The sequence below is a fragment of the Carcharhinus amblyrhynchos genome, unplaced genomic scaffold (genome assembly GCF_965287045.1).
Source record: "Carcharhinus amblyrhynchos unplaced genomic scaffold, sCarAmb.v2.hapA scaffold_43, whole genome shotgun sequence".
Lineage (NCBI taxonomy): Eukaryota > Metazoa > Chordata > Chondrichthyes > Carcharhiniformes > Carcharhinidae > Carcharhinus > Carcharhinus amblyrhynchos.
The window spans coordinates 1,585,061-1,600,026 of record NW_027649784.1 but is presented as its reverse complement, the minus strand read 5'-3'; the positions used below and the strand labels follow the sequence as shown (position 1 = coordinate 1,600,026).

Below are 14,966 nucleotides of genomic sequence, written 5' to 3'. Positions count from 1 at the left end.
CAAAATTGGTGGAAAGGCAAACTGTGCGGAGGGTGGTGAGAGTCTACAGAAGGATCTAGATAGGCTGGGCGAATGGGCCAGGAAATGGCAAATGGAATTTAATGTTGGCAAGTGCGAGGTGGTCCACTTTGGTAGGAATAATGGTAGGAAGGATTATTACTTACGTGGAGAAAAACTGCAGCAGGCGACGGGGCAGAGGGACCTCGGGGTCCTTGTGCATGAGTCGCAAAAACCCAGCTTGCAGGTGCAGCAGGTGGTCAGGAAGGCTAATGGGATGCTGGCCTTCATAGCGAGGGGGATTGAATATAAAAGTAGGGAGGTCTTGCTGCGGCTGTATAGGGCATTGGTGAGGCCGCAGCTGGAGTACTGTGTGCAGTTTTGGGCGCCGTACTTACGCAAGGATATTTTGGCCTTGGAGGGAGTGCAGAGGAGGTTTACTAGGCTGATGCGGGAGTTGAGGGGGTTGAGCTATGAGGAGAGGCTGAATAAATTAGGCTTGTACTCGTTAGAGTTTAGAAGAATGAGGGGAGATCTCATTGAGACGTATAAGATGATGAATGGGATGGATAGGATAGAGGTGGAGAGACTCTTCCCGCTCAGAAAGGATAGTAGGACTAGGGGGCACAGCCTCAAGATAAAAGGGGGGCGGTTTAGAACGGAGTTGAGGAGGAACTTCTTCACTCAAAGGGTGGTGAATCTCTGGAATTCTCTGCCCATTGAAGTGGTGGAGGCTACCTCGCTAAATATGTTTAAGACGCGGGTTGATGGTTTTTTGATAAGAGAGGGGATTAAGGGTTATGGGGAGAGGGCGGGAATGTGGAACTAAGCCAAGACAGATCAGCCATGATCTTATTGAATGGCGGGGCAGGCTCGAAGGGCTAGTTGGCCTACTCCTGCTCCTATTTCTTATGTTCTATGTTCTTATCTCCCGATCTCCAATGCCCACTAGCCCCAAGGTTTTCTAACACACCATGCTGCTAACTCTAATGCGTCTCCATCCACCCTATTATATTAGGGCACAGAAACAGGCCATTCACCCAGCTGGTCAATGCTAACTACCTTGTTCCACACAGGCTTCTTCCATGAATCTCAGAATCTTACAGTGCAGAAGGAGGCCATTCGGCCCATCGAGGCTGCACTGACAACAATCCCACCCAGGCCCTATCCCCATGCCAGTCCCCCAACACTAAGAGGCAATTTAGCATGATCTAACCAGCACACTTCTGGACTGTGGGAGAAAACCGGAGCACCCGGAGGAAACCCACAGACACAGGGAGAGTGTGCAGACTTCACACAGATGGTGACCCAAGTCAGGAATTGAACCCAGGTGCCTGGCGCTGTGAGGCAGCAGTGCGAACCACCATGCCACCACACTCCTACCCTGCTCTTCATACTCTCCATGTCCTGGAGCATAACTTCTAATCTTTTCTCCCACGCCTGTTTCACAAGTTCCCCTTCATACACGCTATCCATCTCAATTTCTCCTTGTGGAAGTGAGTTCCACAATGTCACCACTCTCTGATAACATGGTTTCTCCTGAATCCCTGATCGGAGTTATTCTGAAGACTGCTTTCCCCAATAAATGATAAAGGAGGTATGTTGGTAATCTCACTGGACTGTTAATGCAGAGGCTAATACTCTTGGGGCAGCTGGTGGAATCGAAATTCAATGAATGAATCTCAGATTAAAAAGCCATGTGCAGCATTGTTAGCCCATCTGGCTCACTCACATCCTCTAGGGAAGGAAATCTGCCATCCTTACCTGGTCTGGCCTACATGTGACTCTAGAACCACAGCTAATGTTGACTTTTAACTGCCCCTCTGAAATGGCCCAGCGAAGCACTGAGTTCAAGGGTAGTTAGGAACGAGTAACAAATGCTGGCCTCACCTGGCCACATCCACAGGCCAAAGAGGAAAAGAATCTCCTCTACTGAACTCCCAGCTATTTGGAAATGCACTGGGTAAAAACTCCAGGCGTTTGCAATGAATTTTCCTCAGGAGGAGTTTAGCAAGTTTATTACAGTGGCTTGCCCCAGCCCTTAAACCTCCACCACTGACAATGCAGAACTCAGCAGAATCACAGAAGCTTCATTTCACAGAATCCCTCTTATTGTCACCTGTATTGGGATACAGTGAAAAGTATTGTTTCTTGCATCCTATACAGACAAAACATACCATTCACATAGTACATGGAATCCCTAAAGTGCAGAAGGAGGCCATTCGGCCCATTGAGTCTTCACTGACCACAATCCCTCCCGGCGCCTATTCCCATAACTCCACATATTTACCTCAAATTCCCCTGACATTAGGGTCAATTTAGCATAGCCAATCAACCTAACCGTACATCTTTGGAGTGTGGGAGGAAACCAGAGCACCCGAAGAAAACCCATGCAGACACGGGGAGAATGTGCAAACTTCACACTGTGACCCGAAGCTGGAGTTGAACCCGGATCTGTGGAGTTGAGGCATCAGTACCAACCACTGTGCCATCAGGCCGCCAAGCGCCCTCCAAAATCCATGTTTCTGACCACCTGGGGTGCCGGAAGGAAGAGCGAACTTGCCTTTACATTGTGCAATTCCTCCTCTCAGGATGTTCCCAAAGTACTCCAGAGCCAACAAAAAATGTTTGATGTGCAGCTATTGTTATAATCTCCCGAAAGACAGCAGCTATTGTGTGCAGAGCAAGCTCCCAAAAGCAGAGAAATAACCTGCCGGTCCAATTTTACTGATGCTGGACACAATGGACAGGACATGGGTCGAAGTATACTCCTCTTCTTCAAGCTTTGCCATGAGACTTTGCTCTCACTTTCATTTGATAGCCAGAATCTTGAGCGGTGTGGAGCTTGCCAGATTCTGAGCTGGACCCTCAGGAGTGGAGCTCAAACATCCAAAGTTCAGACTCAGATACGGGGTGGGGGGGGCCCTTGCTTCAAACCATTCACAGGGGCGTGTATCCAATCAACGGCCTCTGATGTGGTGTGCCATGACGACAAGCTTCACTACAAATTCCGTCAGTGAACAGAGGCCTCGACCAGTGGCATGATGGTGTTTCAATCTCACACGTTCCAGGTCAACTCGTCCAGAGGTACTAAGTGCACCCAGGCAAGTGGGATAAGTTACACACGTCTGCATCCAGGCTCTGACAAAGGGTCATCCAGACTCGATACCTTGGCTCCGTTCTCTCTTCACGGATGCTGTCAGACCTGCTGACATTCTCCTGCATCTTCTGCTTTTGCTGAATCCAGGACGTGTGCACTGCACTTTGTAGCTCTGTAACCGGCATCAGACAAAGACAACCATTTCATACTGAGACGCTGCCCAGGAGAAGGACCTCTGGAAGTACGCGAGGTGGATCAGCCTCAGATCAGAGGCCGTTCAGCCTTGTCTGCCATCCATAAGATCATGGCTGATCAGCAACTTAAGTCCACACACCCACTTCCCTTAATACACATTCTATCAAACTTGCATTTAAAATTAACAACTGATCCAGCAACAATCACTTTTTGCGCAAGGGAGTTCCAAACATCTTACCCTCCCCCCACCAACCCCACCCTTGAAAAGTCTGGCTCTAGTTTTTAAGACCCCCCCCCCAACCCCACACATTCTAGACTCCCCCAAAAAGCAGAAACGCCATTTCTATCAACCCTTATCCATTCCCCTTCATATCTTAAAATTTGCAATCAAGTCACAGAATCATTGAAAGAGAGGCTTTAGAATAACCTGGTATTAACTACTCAGAGTAGATTAATTTAGACTGAAGTCACAAAATGCCTGGAATATATCTTACAAAAGATACCTATTTGCATAGAAACACATATAACCACTGTTAGAAAATTTAGATATGTACTTCTGACTATCCTGTATTAAAAGTATAAACCTTAGACAATGGCACCCTGCTCTAAGGCATGATGGGATGTAATTAAATAAAAAGATTCTTTGGAACAATACAGCTATGGATTCCGGACAGTCTCAGCAATCCCAAACAATTAATGAATAGGGTATACAGTTTCCCGATAAGATGTGCAAGTTAGGTTGATTGACCATGCTAAATTGACATTAGTGTCAGGGATTAGCAGGGGAAATATGTGCTGTTATGGGAATCGGGCCTGGGTCAGATTACGGTCGGTACAGACTAAAGGGACTCTGTAATTCTAAGTTGCTCAGAGACAGAGAAGCTTTCAAAGTCCACAAACTCACATAGTCCCATGCTGTCAGAGAGTAAAATGTTATTGGCTATGGTAAATAACCCATGCTAATAATGATTGACTCACATCCTGCTGGGGTGAGCAGAGAGAGCAGCCAAGTGACTTTTGAAAATTGTATAACTGTAATAGTATAACTGCAAGTGATGCACTTTTGGATCGCCTCCAAATTGAACCAGTCCTGGGAAATAAAGGCACAGCTTTAACCAGAATACTGTCTCCACGAGTCTTTGTATTAGCTGAGCCATGGTTAAGAAGGGAAATCCTTCATATGAAAGCTAACTTAATGCTTAGTCTCTGAAGAAAAGATCCAACAATCCTTACAGTGCAGAAGGAAGCCATTTGGCCCATCGAGTCTGCACTGACCCTCTGATAGAGTCAGAGGTTTACAACATGAAAACAGGTCATTTCGTCCAACTTGTCCATGCTGCTTCTTTTTTAACCATTAAGCTAGACACAATTGCCCATGTTTGGCTCATATCCCTCTATACCCATCGTACCCATGTAACTGTCTAATGCTTTTTAGAAGGCAAAATAGTACCTGCATTTACTACTACCTCTGGCAGCTCGTTCCAGACACCCACCACCCTCTGTGCAAAAAAAATTTCCTCCTCTGGACCCTTTTGTATCTCTCCCCTCTCACCTTAAACCTATGCCCTCTAATTTTAGACTTCCCTACCTTTGGGAAAATATATTGACTATTATTTTATAGATCTCTATAAAAATCACCCCTAAGCCTCCTATGCTCCAAAGAAAAAAAGTCCCAGTCCATCCACCCTCTTCTTATAAAAAACTTAAGCCATCAAGTCCCGGTAGCATCGTAGTAAATCTTTTCTGCACTCTTTCTAGTTTAATAACATCCTTCCTATATTCAAATGTCCAGAACTGTACACGGTGTTCTAAGTGTGGCCTTACCAATGTCCTGTACAACTTCAACAGGATGTCCCAACTCCTGTATTCAGTGTTTTGACCAATGAAACTAAGCATGCCGAATGCCTTCTTCACCACTCTGTCCACCTGTGATTCCACTTTCAAGGAGGTATGAACATGTACCCTAGATCTCTTTGTTCTGTAACTTTCCCCAACGCTCTATCATTAACTGATTAAGTCTAGCCCTGGTCCAATCTACCAAAATGCATCACCTCGCATTTATCTAAATTAACTTCCATCTGCCATTTGTCAGCCCACTGGCGCAATTGATCAAGATCCCGTTGCAATTGGAGATAATTTTCTTCACTCTCCACCAGTCTTGGTGTCATCTGCAAACTTACTAATCATGCCTACTAAATTCTCATCCAAATCATTAATATAAATGACAAGTAACAGTGGGCCCAGCACTGATCCCTGAAGCACACCACTGGTCACATGCCTCCAGTTTGAAAAACAACCCTCTACAACCACTCTCTGGCTTCTGTCAAGAAGCCAATTTTGTATCCATTTAGATACCTCATCCTGGATCCCGTGAGATTTACTCTTATGCAACAACCTACCATGTGGAACCTTGCCAAAGGCCTTGCTAAAATCCATGTAAACAACATCAACTGCACTGCCCTTATCTACCTTCTTGGTTACCCTTACAAAAAATTCAATCAAATTTGTGCAATATTATTTTCCACTCACAAACCCAAGCTGACTATCCCTAATCAAACCTTGCCTCTCTAAATTCCTGTAGATTCTGTCTCTCAGAATACTTTCTAACAATTTATCCACTACAGATGTGAGGCTCACTGGCCTGTAGTTCCCAGGCTTTTTCCTGCAGCTCTTTTTAAACAAAGGCACATTTGCCACCCTCCAATGTTCAGGCACCTCACCCGTGGCTGTCGATGATTCAAATATCTCTGCTAGGGGATTTCCTCCCTAGCCTCCCACAATGTCCTGGGATACATTTCATCAGGTCCCAGGATTTGTCTACCTGCGCTGTAAGAATTCCAGCACCTCTTCTCTGTAACATGTACAATCCTCAAGCCATCACTACTTATTTCCCCAAGTTCCCTAACATCCATGCTTTTCTCAACAGTAAATACTGATGAGAAATATTCATTTAGGATCTCACCCATCTCTTGTGGATCTGCACATAAATAACCTTGTTGATCCTTAAGGGGCCCTACTCTCTCCCTAGTTACTCTTTTGCCTTTTTATGTGTAGAATCTCTTTGGATTCTCCTTTGCCTTATCTGCCAAAGCAATTTCATGTCCCTTTTTTTCCCCCTCTGAACTCTACTCCTGTACTCTCTACACTCCCCAAGGGATCCACTTGATCCCAGCTGCCTATGCATGTCATGTGCTTCCTACTACTTCTTGTCCAGGGCCTCAATATCCTGAGTCATCCAGGGTTCCTTACTTCTACCAGCCTTGTCTTTCACTCTGAGAGGAATGTGCTCACCCTGAACTGCGATTAATACATTTTTGAAAGCCTCCCAGATATCCCTTTCCCTGCCAACAGATTCCCCCAATTAACTTTTGAAAGTTCCTGTCTGATCCCATCAAAATTGGCCAATTTAGAATTTTAACTTTTCGGCCAGACCAATTATTCTCCATAGCTATCTTAAAACTAATGGAATTATGGTCACTGGTCCCAAATTGATGCCTCACTCACAATTCTGTCACTTGTGCTTCCTTATTTCCCAAGAGGATGTCAATTTTTGCCCCTACCTAGTCAGGCCATCCACACACTGATTGAGAAATTCCTCCTGAATACAGTCAACAAATTTCTCTCCATCCAACCCTCTAATACTATGGCTGTCCCAGTCAATGTCGGGGAAGTTAAAATCCCCTTCTATCACCACCCTATTTTCTTTGGCCTTTTTTTTAAAAAAAGGTCAAAGCAAATAAACAAACTCAAGTTAAATCAGGACAAAGTAAAAAGGGGCAGCTCCCCAAAAGGAAGGGGAACAGCCCGAACAAAAAAAAAGTACAAAGCAAACTTAAAAACCTTCAAATTAAAATGTGATTATAAGGGTCAATAATGCACCCCAGCCCCCGCAGTGCCCAACGCATGCTCCCTCTCCAGGGACACGTGGCCGCGAATGCTATCTGTAATCTCCTTTCATATTTGTTCTTCAATTTCCTGCTGACTCTTTGGGGGCTTATATTACAACACTATCAAAGTGATTTTCCCCCTCCTTATTTCTCAGTTCTACGCACATAGACTCAGTGGGCAAACCCTCGGATATATCCCCTCTCAGTACTGCCGTGATGTTTTCCCGAGTCAAAAGTGCAACTCCGCCTCCTCTCTTACTTCCTATTCTATCTTTCCTATAGCATCTGTACCCTGGAACACTGAGCTGCCAGTCCTATCCCTCCCTTAGCCATGTTTCAGTAACTGCTATAATATCCCAGTCCCATGTACCCACCCATGCCCTGAGTTCATCTGCCTTGCCCGTCAGGCCTCTTGCATTGAAATAAATGCGGTTTAATCTGGACTTCCCCTGCTCTCGGTCCTGCTTTTGCCTGATCTGTCTAGTACTGGGATTACTGACACTGCCTTTACTGTTTAATGTGCTCTCTTTAACTTCTGTGCTGTCCTCAACCTTCTCTTGTCTTCCTATTGCTTTGGGTCCCACCCTCCCGCCAAACTAGTTTAAGCCCTCCCCAGTGGCTCTAGCAAAACTCCCCGCCAGGACATTAGTCCCCCTCCAGTTGCCTGACCCTCTTGAACAGGTTACCCCCTTCCCCAGAAGAGATCCCAATGACCCACAAATCTAAATCCCTGCCCCCTACATCGAGTCTGCACTGACCCTTTGACAGCGCTTCCTACCCTTAAGGTTAACATGCAGGTTCAGGAGGCAGTTAGGACAGCAAATGCATTGTTAGCATTCATGTCGAAAGGGCTCGAATACAATAGCAGGGATGTACTTCTGAGGCTGTATATGGTTCTGATAAGACTCCATTTGAAGTACCGTGAATCGTTTTGGGCCCCATATCTAAGGAAGGACGTGCTGGCCTTGGAAAGGGTCCAGACGTTCACAAGAAAAATCCCTGGAATGAAGAGCTTGTCATATGAGGAAGAGTTCAGGACTCTGGGTCTGTACTCACTGGAGTTTAGAAGGATGAGGGGGGATCTTAGCGAAACTTACAGGATACTGCGAGGCCTGGATAGAGTGGACGTGGAGAGGATGTTTCCACTAGTGGGAAAAACTAGAAGAGGGCACAACCTCAGGGTAAAAGGGACAATCCTTTTAAACAGAGATAAGGAGGGATTTCTTCAGCCAGAGAGTAGTGAATCTGTGGAAGGCTGTGGAGGCCGGGTCATTGAGTGTCTTTAAGATGGAGACAGGCAGGTTCTTGATTAATAAGGGGATCGGGGTTATGGGGAAAAGGTGGGACAACGGGATGAAAAAAAAATCAGCCTGAATGGCGGAGCAGACTCAGTTGAGTGGCCTAATTCTGCTTTGTGTCTCATGGTCTTACCCAAGGCCCTATCCCCATGTATTTAGCCCGCTAATCACCCCTCGAGCATTGAAATTTGCAAGGAAAGCAAACACTGGTTGGAAAGATTCACGCTGGCTGAGAATGCTTCCTTATAAATACAAACTCTCACCTTAAAAACAGCACATAGCATAGGATGAACTGTTTGCATTCCACTGGGAGGGGCAACACTAACCTCCTATCCTATCTGACAGAGTAAGGAGTCTCACACCACCAGGTTAAAGTCCAACAGGTTTATTTGGTAGCAAACGCTACTAACTTTTGGGGCTCTGCCTCTTCATCAGGTGAGTGGAGAGTTCTGATCACAAACAGGGGATGTAAAGACACACACTCAGTTGACAGAATACTGATTAGAATGCGAGTCTTTACAGATAATCAAGTCTTAAAGCTGCAAACAATGTGAGTGGAGATAGCATTAACCATCAGTTAAAGAGATGTGTACTGTCTCCAGACAGGACAGTAAGTGAGATGTTGCAAGCCCAGGCAAGTCATGGGGGGGGGGGGTGGTTTACAAATAGTGTGACATGAACCCAAGACCCCCATTGAGGTACACTGGGGAGACCAAGCAGATGCCACAATACAGATCACTGCTTGACAATCAGCAGGCAAGACTGTTCTCTTCCTGTTGGGGAACACTTCAGCCGTCATGGGCATTCGGCCTCTGACCTTCGGGTAAGCGTTCTCCAAGGCGACCTCCACAACACACGGCAGCGCAGAGTCGCTGAGCAGAAACTGATAGCCAAGTTCCACACACATGAGGACGGTCTCAACTGGGATCTTGGGTTCATGTCACACCATCTGTAACCTCCATGACTTGCCTGAGCTTGCAACATCTCACTAACTGTCCTGTCTGGAGACAAATACACATCTCTTCAAATCTATACTTAATGCTATCTCTGCTCACACTACCTGCACCTTTAAGACTTGATTAGCTGTAAAGACTTGCATTCTAATCAGTTTTCTGTAAACTGAGTGGGTGCCTTTATATGCCCTGTTTGTGATCAGAACTTGCCACTCACCTGATGAAGGGGCAGAGCCCGAAAGCTAGTGGCATCTGCTACCAAATAAACCTGTTGGACTTTAACCTGGTGTCGTGTGACCTCTTACTGTGTCTTTACCCCAGTTCAACGCCGGCATCTCCACATCAAGACTGTCAGACAGATGCATATGATTTCCAATATTGCAATTGTTTTGAAATAAGTTCAGGAGCATTTCAGTCAGTCAGGAGTTGGGAGTGATTGCAAATAATTCTCAATATTGCAATAACTTCGAAATTAAAAGGTCACAGGTCAGGACGGTTTCTGTCATAGGATCCCTACAGTGCAGAAGGAGGCCATTCAGCCCATCAGTCAGTGCAGAGCCTGGGGTTAAGCCTGGGTTACACACACACATCCACAGACATGTTTCCCCTTACCTGATGTTGCTGATCATGGGGGCGCTATTGGACCTGCGCAGTAACGCCCCTCCCCCGCCGGCCGCCGGCACCGCCGCGCCGGCCCCCGCGCACGCGCACTGGTCCACCTCCATCCGCTCCTCCTGCGCCATCGAGAGGAGGGAGGCCTGAAAGTGCAGGCCGCGCGCGGCCTGGGCCTCGTGTCGACGCTGCGTCCCGCCGCCCGGCTGCCCCCCTCCTCGGCCGCAGCACCAACTCGAGGCCGGCGAAAGCCTGGACGGCAAAGGCCCGCCCCCCTTTTCCGAGGGGGGGGGGAAAAGAAGTCCTTCAGAGAATCAGACCGTCGTCCTGATTTCATCCATGTTGTTTTATTTCTCTTCGCTGAAGGAAGTGACGGGTAAGGAACCGGGGTGGTGGTGGTGGATTTTTAACCCCCCCCCACCCTCACCACCCCCTCCCCCGGCGACCGAGCAGCGCCGAAGCCTGGCTGGCGCCGCGCCGTTGCTAAGTTTCCATCCTGCTGTTCCAGCACATTCCGGCGGAGGGCACCTGACCCACGCCAACGCGCGCCCGGAAGAACGTGCGCGCCGCGGGCTGGGGGGGCGTGCCTCGTGTGTAGCGTCCGCGCCACCGTAAGGGGGGCGGGGGCGAGCGTTGCGTCGTGGAGGGGGCGGTGCCATGCCTTGCGTCAGGAAGGGAAGCGCTGCGTCATGACGTCAAGGGAGCCTTCTGTCACCGCTCAACATCCAACCCCCAACAGAGGGCGGACAATCAAAGATGGCAGTCTGGTAGCCCAACTCCATCCATTTCCATCCACATAGGGCAATGGGGAAAAATCAAAGATGGCTGCCTAGAAAGCCAACTCCATCCTTTCCCATCTACACAGAGCGCGGGGAGTGGGAGGTCTTCAAAGCTTGCTGCCTACTCACTTGATTGAGTTTTCCGAGGAAGTGACGAAGATGATTAATGAGGATAGGGCAGTGGTTGTTGTCTACATGGACTTCACTAAGGCCCTTGACAAAGTCTGTCATGGCAGACTGGTGCAGAAGTTGAAGTCGCTTGGGATCAGAGGTGAGCAGACAAGGTGGATATAAAACTGGCTTGGTCATAGAAAAATAAGAAATTTCACAACACCAGGTTAAAGTCCAACAGGTTATTTGGTAGCACAAGCTTTCAGAACACTACCCCTTCATCAGGTGAGACTTCTTACTGTGATTACCCCAGTCTAACGCAGGCACCTCCACATCATCGAACATAGAAGACAGAGGGTAGCAGTGGAAGGGTGCGTTTTCGAATGGAGGTCTGTGACAAGTGGTGTCACAGTAAGAAGTCTCACAACACCAGATTAAAGTCCAACAGGTTTATTTGGTAGAACAAGCCACTAGCTTTCAGAGCGCTGCCCCTTCATTAGGTGAGTGGGAGTTCACAAACAGAGCATATAGAGATACAAACTCAACTTACAAAATAATGGTTGGAATGCGAGTCTTTACAGGTAATCAAGTCTTAAAGGTACAGACAATGTGAGTGGAGAGTCGTGTTCCTCAGGTATCAGTACTGGGACCTTTGCTGTTTGTAATACACATAAATGATTTGGCGGAAAATGTAACTTCTTTGATTAGTAAACTTGCAAACAACACAAAGCTTGGTGGATTTGCGAATAGTAATGAGGACTATCAGAGGATACAGCAGGAGAGATGGCAGATGGCGTTTAATCCAGACAAATCCAATTTAATCCAGCTTCCCATCTCGCCAAAGCAGCCAGCGTAATCAAGGACCCCATGCACTCCAGACATTCTCTCTTGCACCTTCTTCAGGAAAAAGATACAAAAGTCTGAAGTCAAGTACCATCTGACTCAAGAAAAGCTCCTTTCCTGCTGCCATCAGACTTTCAAATGGACTTACCTTGCATTAAGTTGATCTTTCTTTATACCCTAGATATGACTGTGACTCTACATTTTTCACTCACTCCTTTCCTTCTCTATCACTGGTATGTTTTGTTTGTATAGTGCACAAGAAATAACACTTTTCACTGTATGTTAATACATGTGACAATGATAAATCAAATCAAAACTGTGAGGTCATGCATTATGGAAGGTCTAATAGAGATAGGAAATATACATTAAATGGCAGAACCCTTAAGAGTTCTGGGTGTATAGGTACACAAGTCACTGAAAATGGCAACGCAGGTGGAGAAGGTAATCAAGAAGGCATGTGGCATGCTTGCCTTCGTCGGCCGGGGCATTGAGTTTAAAAATTGGCAAGTCATGTTGCCACTTTATAGAACCTTAGTTAGGCCGCACTTGGAACATAGTGTTCAATTCTGGTCGCCACACTACCCGAAGGACGTGGAGGCTTTGGAGAAGGTACAGAAAAGACATACCAGGATGCTGCCTGTTTTGGAGGACATTAGCTATCAGGAGAGGCTGGACAAACTTGGTTTGTTCTCACTGGAATGACAGAGGTTGACGGGCGACCTGATAGAAGTCTACAAGATTATGAGAGGTATAGACAGAGTTGATAGTCAGATGCTTTTCCCCAGGGTGGAAGAATCAATTACTAGGGGGCATAGGTTTAAGGGGCAAGAATAAAAGGACATGTCCGAGGCAAGTTTTTAGAGGTTGGTGGGTTGCCTGGAACTCGCTGCCGGGGGGAGGTAGTGGAGGCAAATACGATATTGGGTTTTAAGGGGCTTCTTGACAATTACATGAATAGGATGGGAAAGGAGGGATATGGTCCCCGGAAGAGTGAGGGGTTTTAGTTAAGCACACAGCAAGATCCCACAAACAGCAATGTCATTCTTTGCAATAACTCTTGGGCCTTGCATTTGATTTGATTTGATTTCTTCTTGTCACATGTATTGGGATACAGTGAAAAGTTGTTTCTTGCGCGCTATACAGACAAAGCATCCCATTCATAGAGTACATAGGGGAGAAGGATTTGATTTGTTATTGTCACATGTATTGGGATACAGTGAAAAGCATTGTTTCTTGCGCAGTATACAGACAAAGCATACTGTTCACAGAGAAGGAAAGAGAGAGTGCAGTATGTAGTATTATAGTCATAGGGTGTAGAGAAAGATCAATTTAACATGAGGTAGGTTCATTCAAAAGTCTGACAGCAGTAGGGAAGAAGCTGTTCTTGAGCTGTTTGGTATGTGACCCCAGACTTTTGCATCTTTTTCCCGACGGACAAAGGTGGAAGAGAGAATGTGCGGGGTGCGTGGGGTCCTTGATTGCACCGACTGCTTTTCCAAGGCAGCAGGAAGTGTGGATGGGATAAATGGTTGGGAGGCTGGTTTGAGTGATGAACTGGGCTTTGTTCACAACCCTTTGTAGTTTCTTGTGGTCTTCGGCAGAGCAGGAGCCGTACCAAGCTGTGATACATCCTGAAAGGATATTTTCTGTGGTGCGTTGGAGAATCCCTGATTGAGCTCCCAGTAGAATGCAAATTCCCCTGGTACTAGGAATCCCGAGTCCTTTATGAGGCAGATCCCGGAGCAGTTCCAGTGTTCTATCGTCCCGAATGGGACTTATATACAGATATCACACGCTTGTGTTTTAAGTTTTGCTTCATAAAATAAAACACCATTCCTTTCCAGTTGGTTTCTTGGATTATTCTTTAACACTTATTCTTTTGTGGGAGGACATGAGTGTCATTGGCTGGGAGCAAGCATTGGTTGCCCCTTGGTTCAGTCATGATCTTCATTGAATGGAGGAGCAGGCTCGATGGGCTGAATGACCTACTTCTGTTCCTACGTTTTATGGGCTTGTCCTGGGGAAGGAAGACTGTTGATCCATTGCCTTGGGAACAAATAGTTTGTGTGGATGGCTATCTCGTGTTCAGTCATTGCCAAAGACTACCTAACACGTAGAATTCCTAGAAGGTCATTCTGCCCATCGAGTCTGTGCTGACCCTCCGACTGAATATTTCACCAACACCCTATCCCCGTAACCCCCTTTTATTTACCCTGCTAATCCCCCTAACCCACACATTTTTGGACACTAAGGGCAATTTAGCATGGCCAATCCACCTAACTTGCACATCTTTGGATATTAAGAGGCAATTTAGCATGGCCAACTTCTAACCTGCACATCTTTGAGTGTGGGAGGAAACCGGAGCACCCGGAGGAAACCCATGCAGACACAGGGCGAAGGTGCAAACTCCACGCAGATTGTCATCCTAGGCTGCAGTTGAACCCGGGTCTCTGGCGCTGTGAGGCAGCAGTGCTGACCATAAGATATAGGAGCAGAATTAGGCCATTCGGCCCATCAAGTCTGCTCCACCATTCTATCATGGCTGAAATGATTCCCTATTCTCCTACCTTCTCCCCCTAACCACTGATCCCCTTATTGATCAAGAACCTATCTATCTCTGTCTTAAAGACACTCAATGACCTGGCCTCCACAGCCTTCTGTGGCAAAGAGTTCCACAGATTCACCACTCTCTGACTGAAGAAATTCCCCCTCATCTCTGTTTTAAAGGAGCGTTCCTTCACTCTGAGGTTGTGCCCTCGTGTTCGAGTCTCTCCCAATAGTGGAAACATCCTCTCCACTTCCACTCTAACCAGGCTGTCTAATTACTGTGCTGCCCATTCCCAGACTAGAACCACAACGAAGTATCCATCTGATCCCAGAACTCCCATTCTCCCTTCCATACCCTCACATCTTCTGATCCCACAACCAACACCGTTATGGACATTCTGAATTCCGGAAGGGCCTATGTGCCCTCTCTCCGGCCTGCTTTATGCTGTATGCCTTCTTACCCATTCTTAACCTCTGGATCTCACTGCCGTTGGTTTGTTCCTGTTAGTTATTCACCTGTTGGAATAGATTGAATTGGAAGAGAGTTATCTCTCAACCCAACCTCGTTACGAGATTTGGTAATGACTTCATTGCTCCTTGTGGGAAACACTCAGTTCAAGAGGCAATTAGGGATGGGCAATGGT

The 14,966-nt window shown here is 46.7% G+C and overlaps 1 protein-coding gene across 3 annotated transcripts in view; it reads right to left on the bottom strand.

Moving 5' to 3' along the window:
- The window catches only part of LOC145337129 (P2R1A-PPP2R2A-interacting phosphatase regulator 1-like), a 54,701-nt gene extending 44,183 nt beyond the window's left edge, over positions 1 to 10,518 (bottom strand). For 2 of the 3 annotated variants that reach the window (XM_080181905.1, XM_080181906.1), the window contains exon 1: positions 10,043 to 10,517. In XM_080181905.1, the coding sequence (XP_080038031.1) occupies positions 10,043 to 10,173 (131 nt within the window). In that variant the 5' untranslated portion in view covers positions 10,174 to 10,517. Of the gene's footprint in view, positions 1 to 10,042 lie in introns of all 3 variants that reach the window. The other variant, XM_080181907.1, reaches the window with a different exon arrangement.
- Positions 10,519 to 14,966: the final 4,448 nt, after the last annotated feature.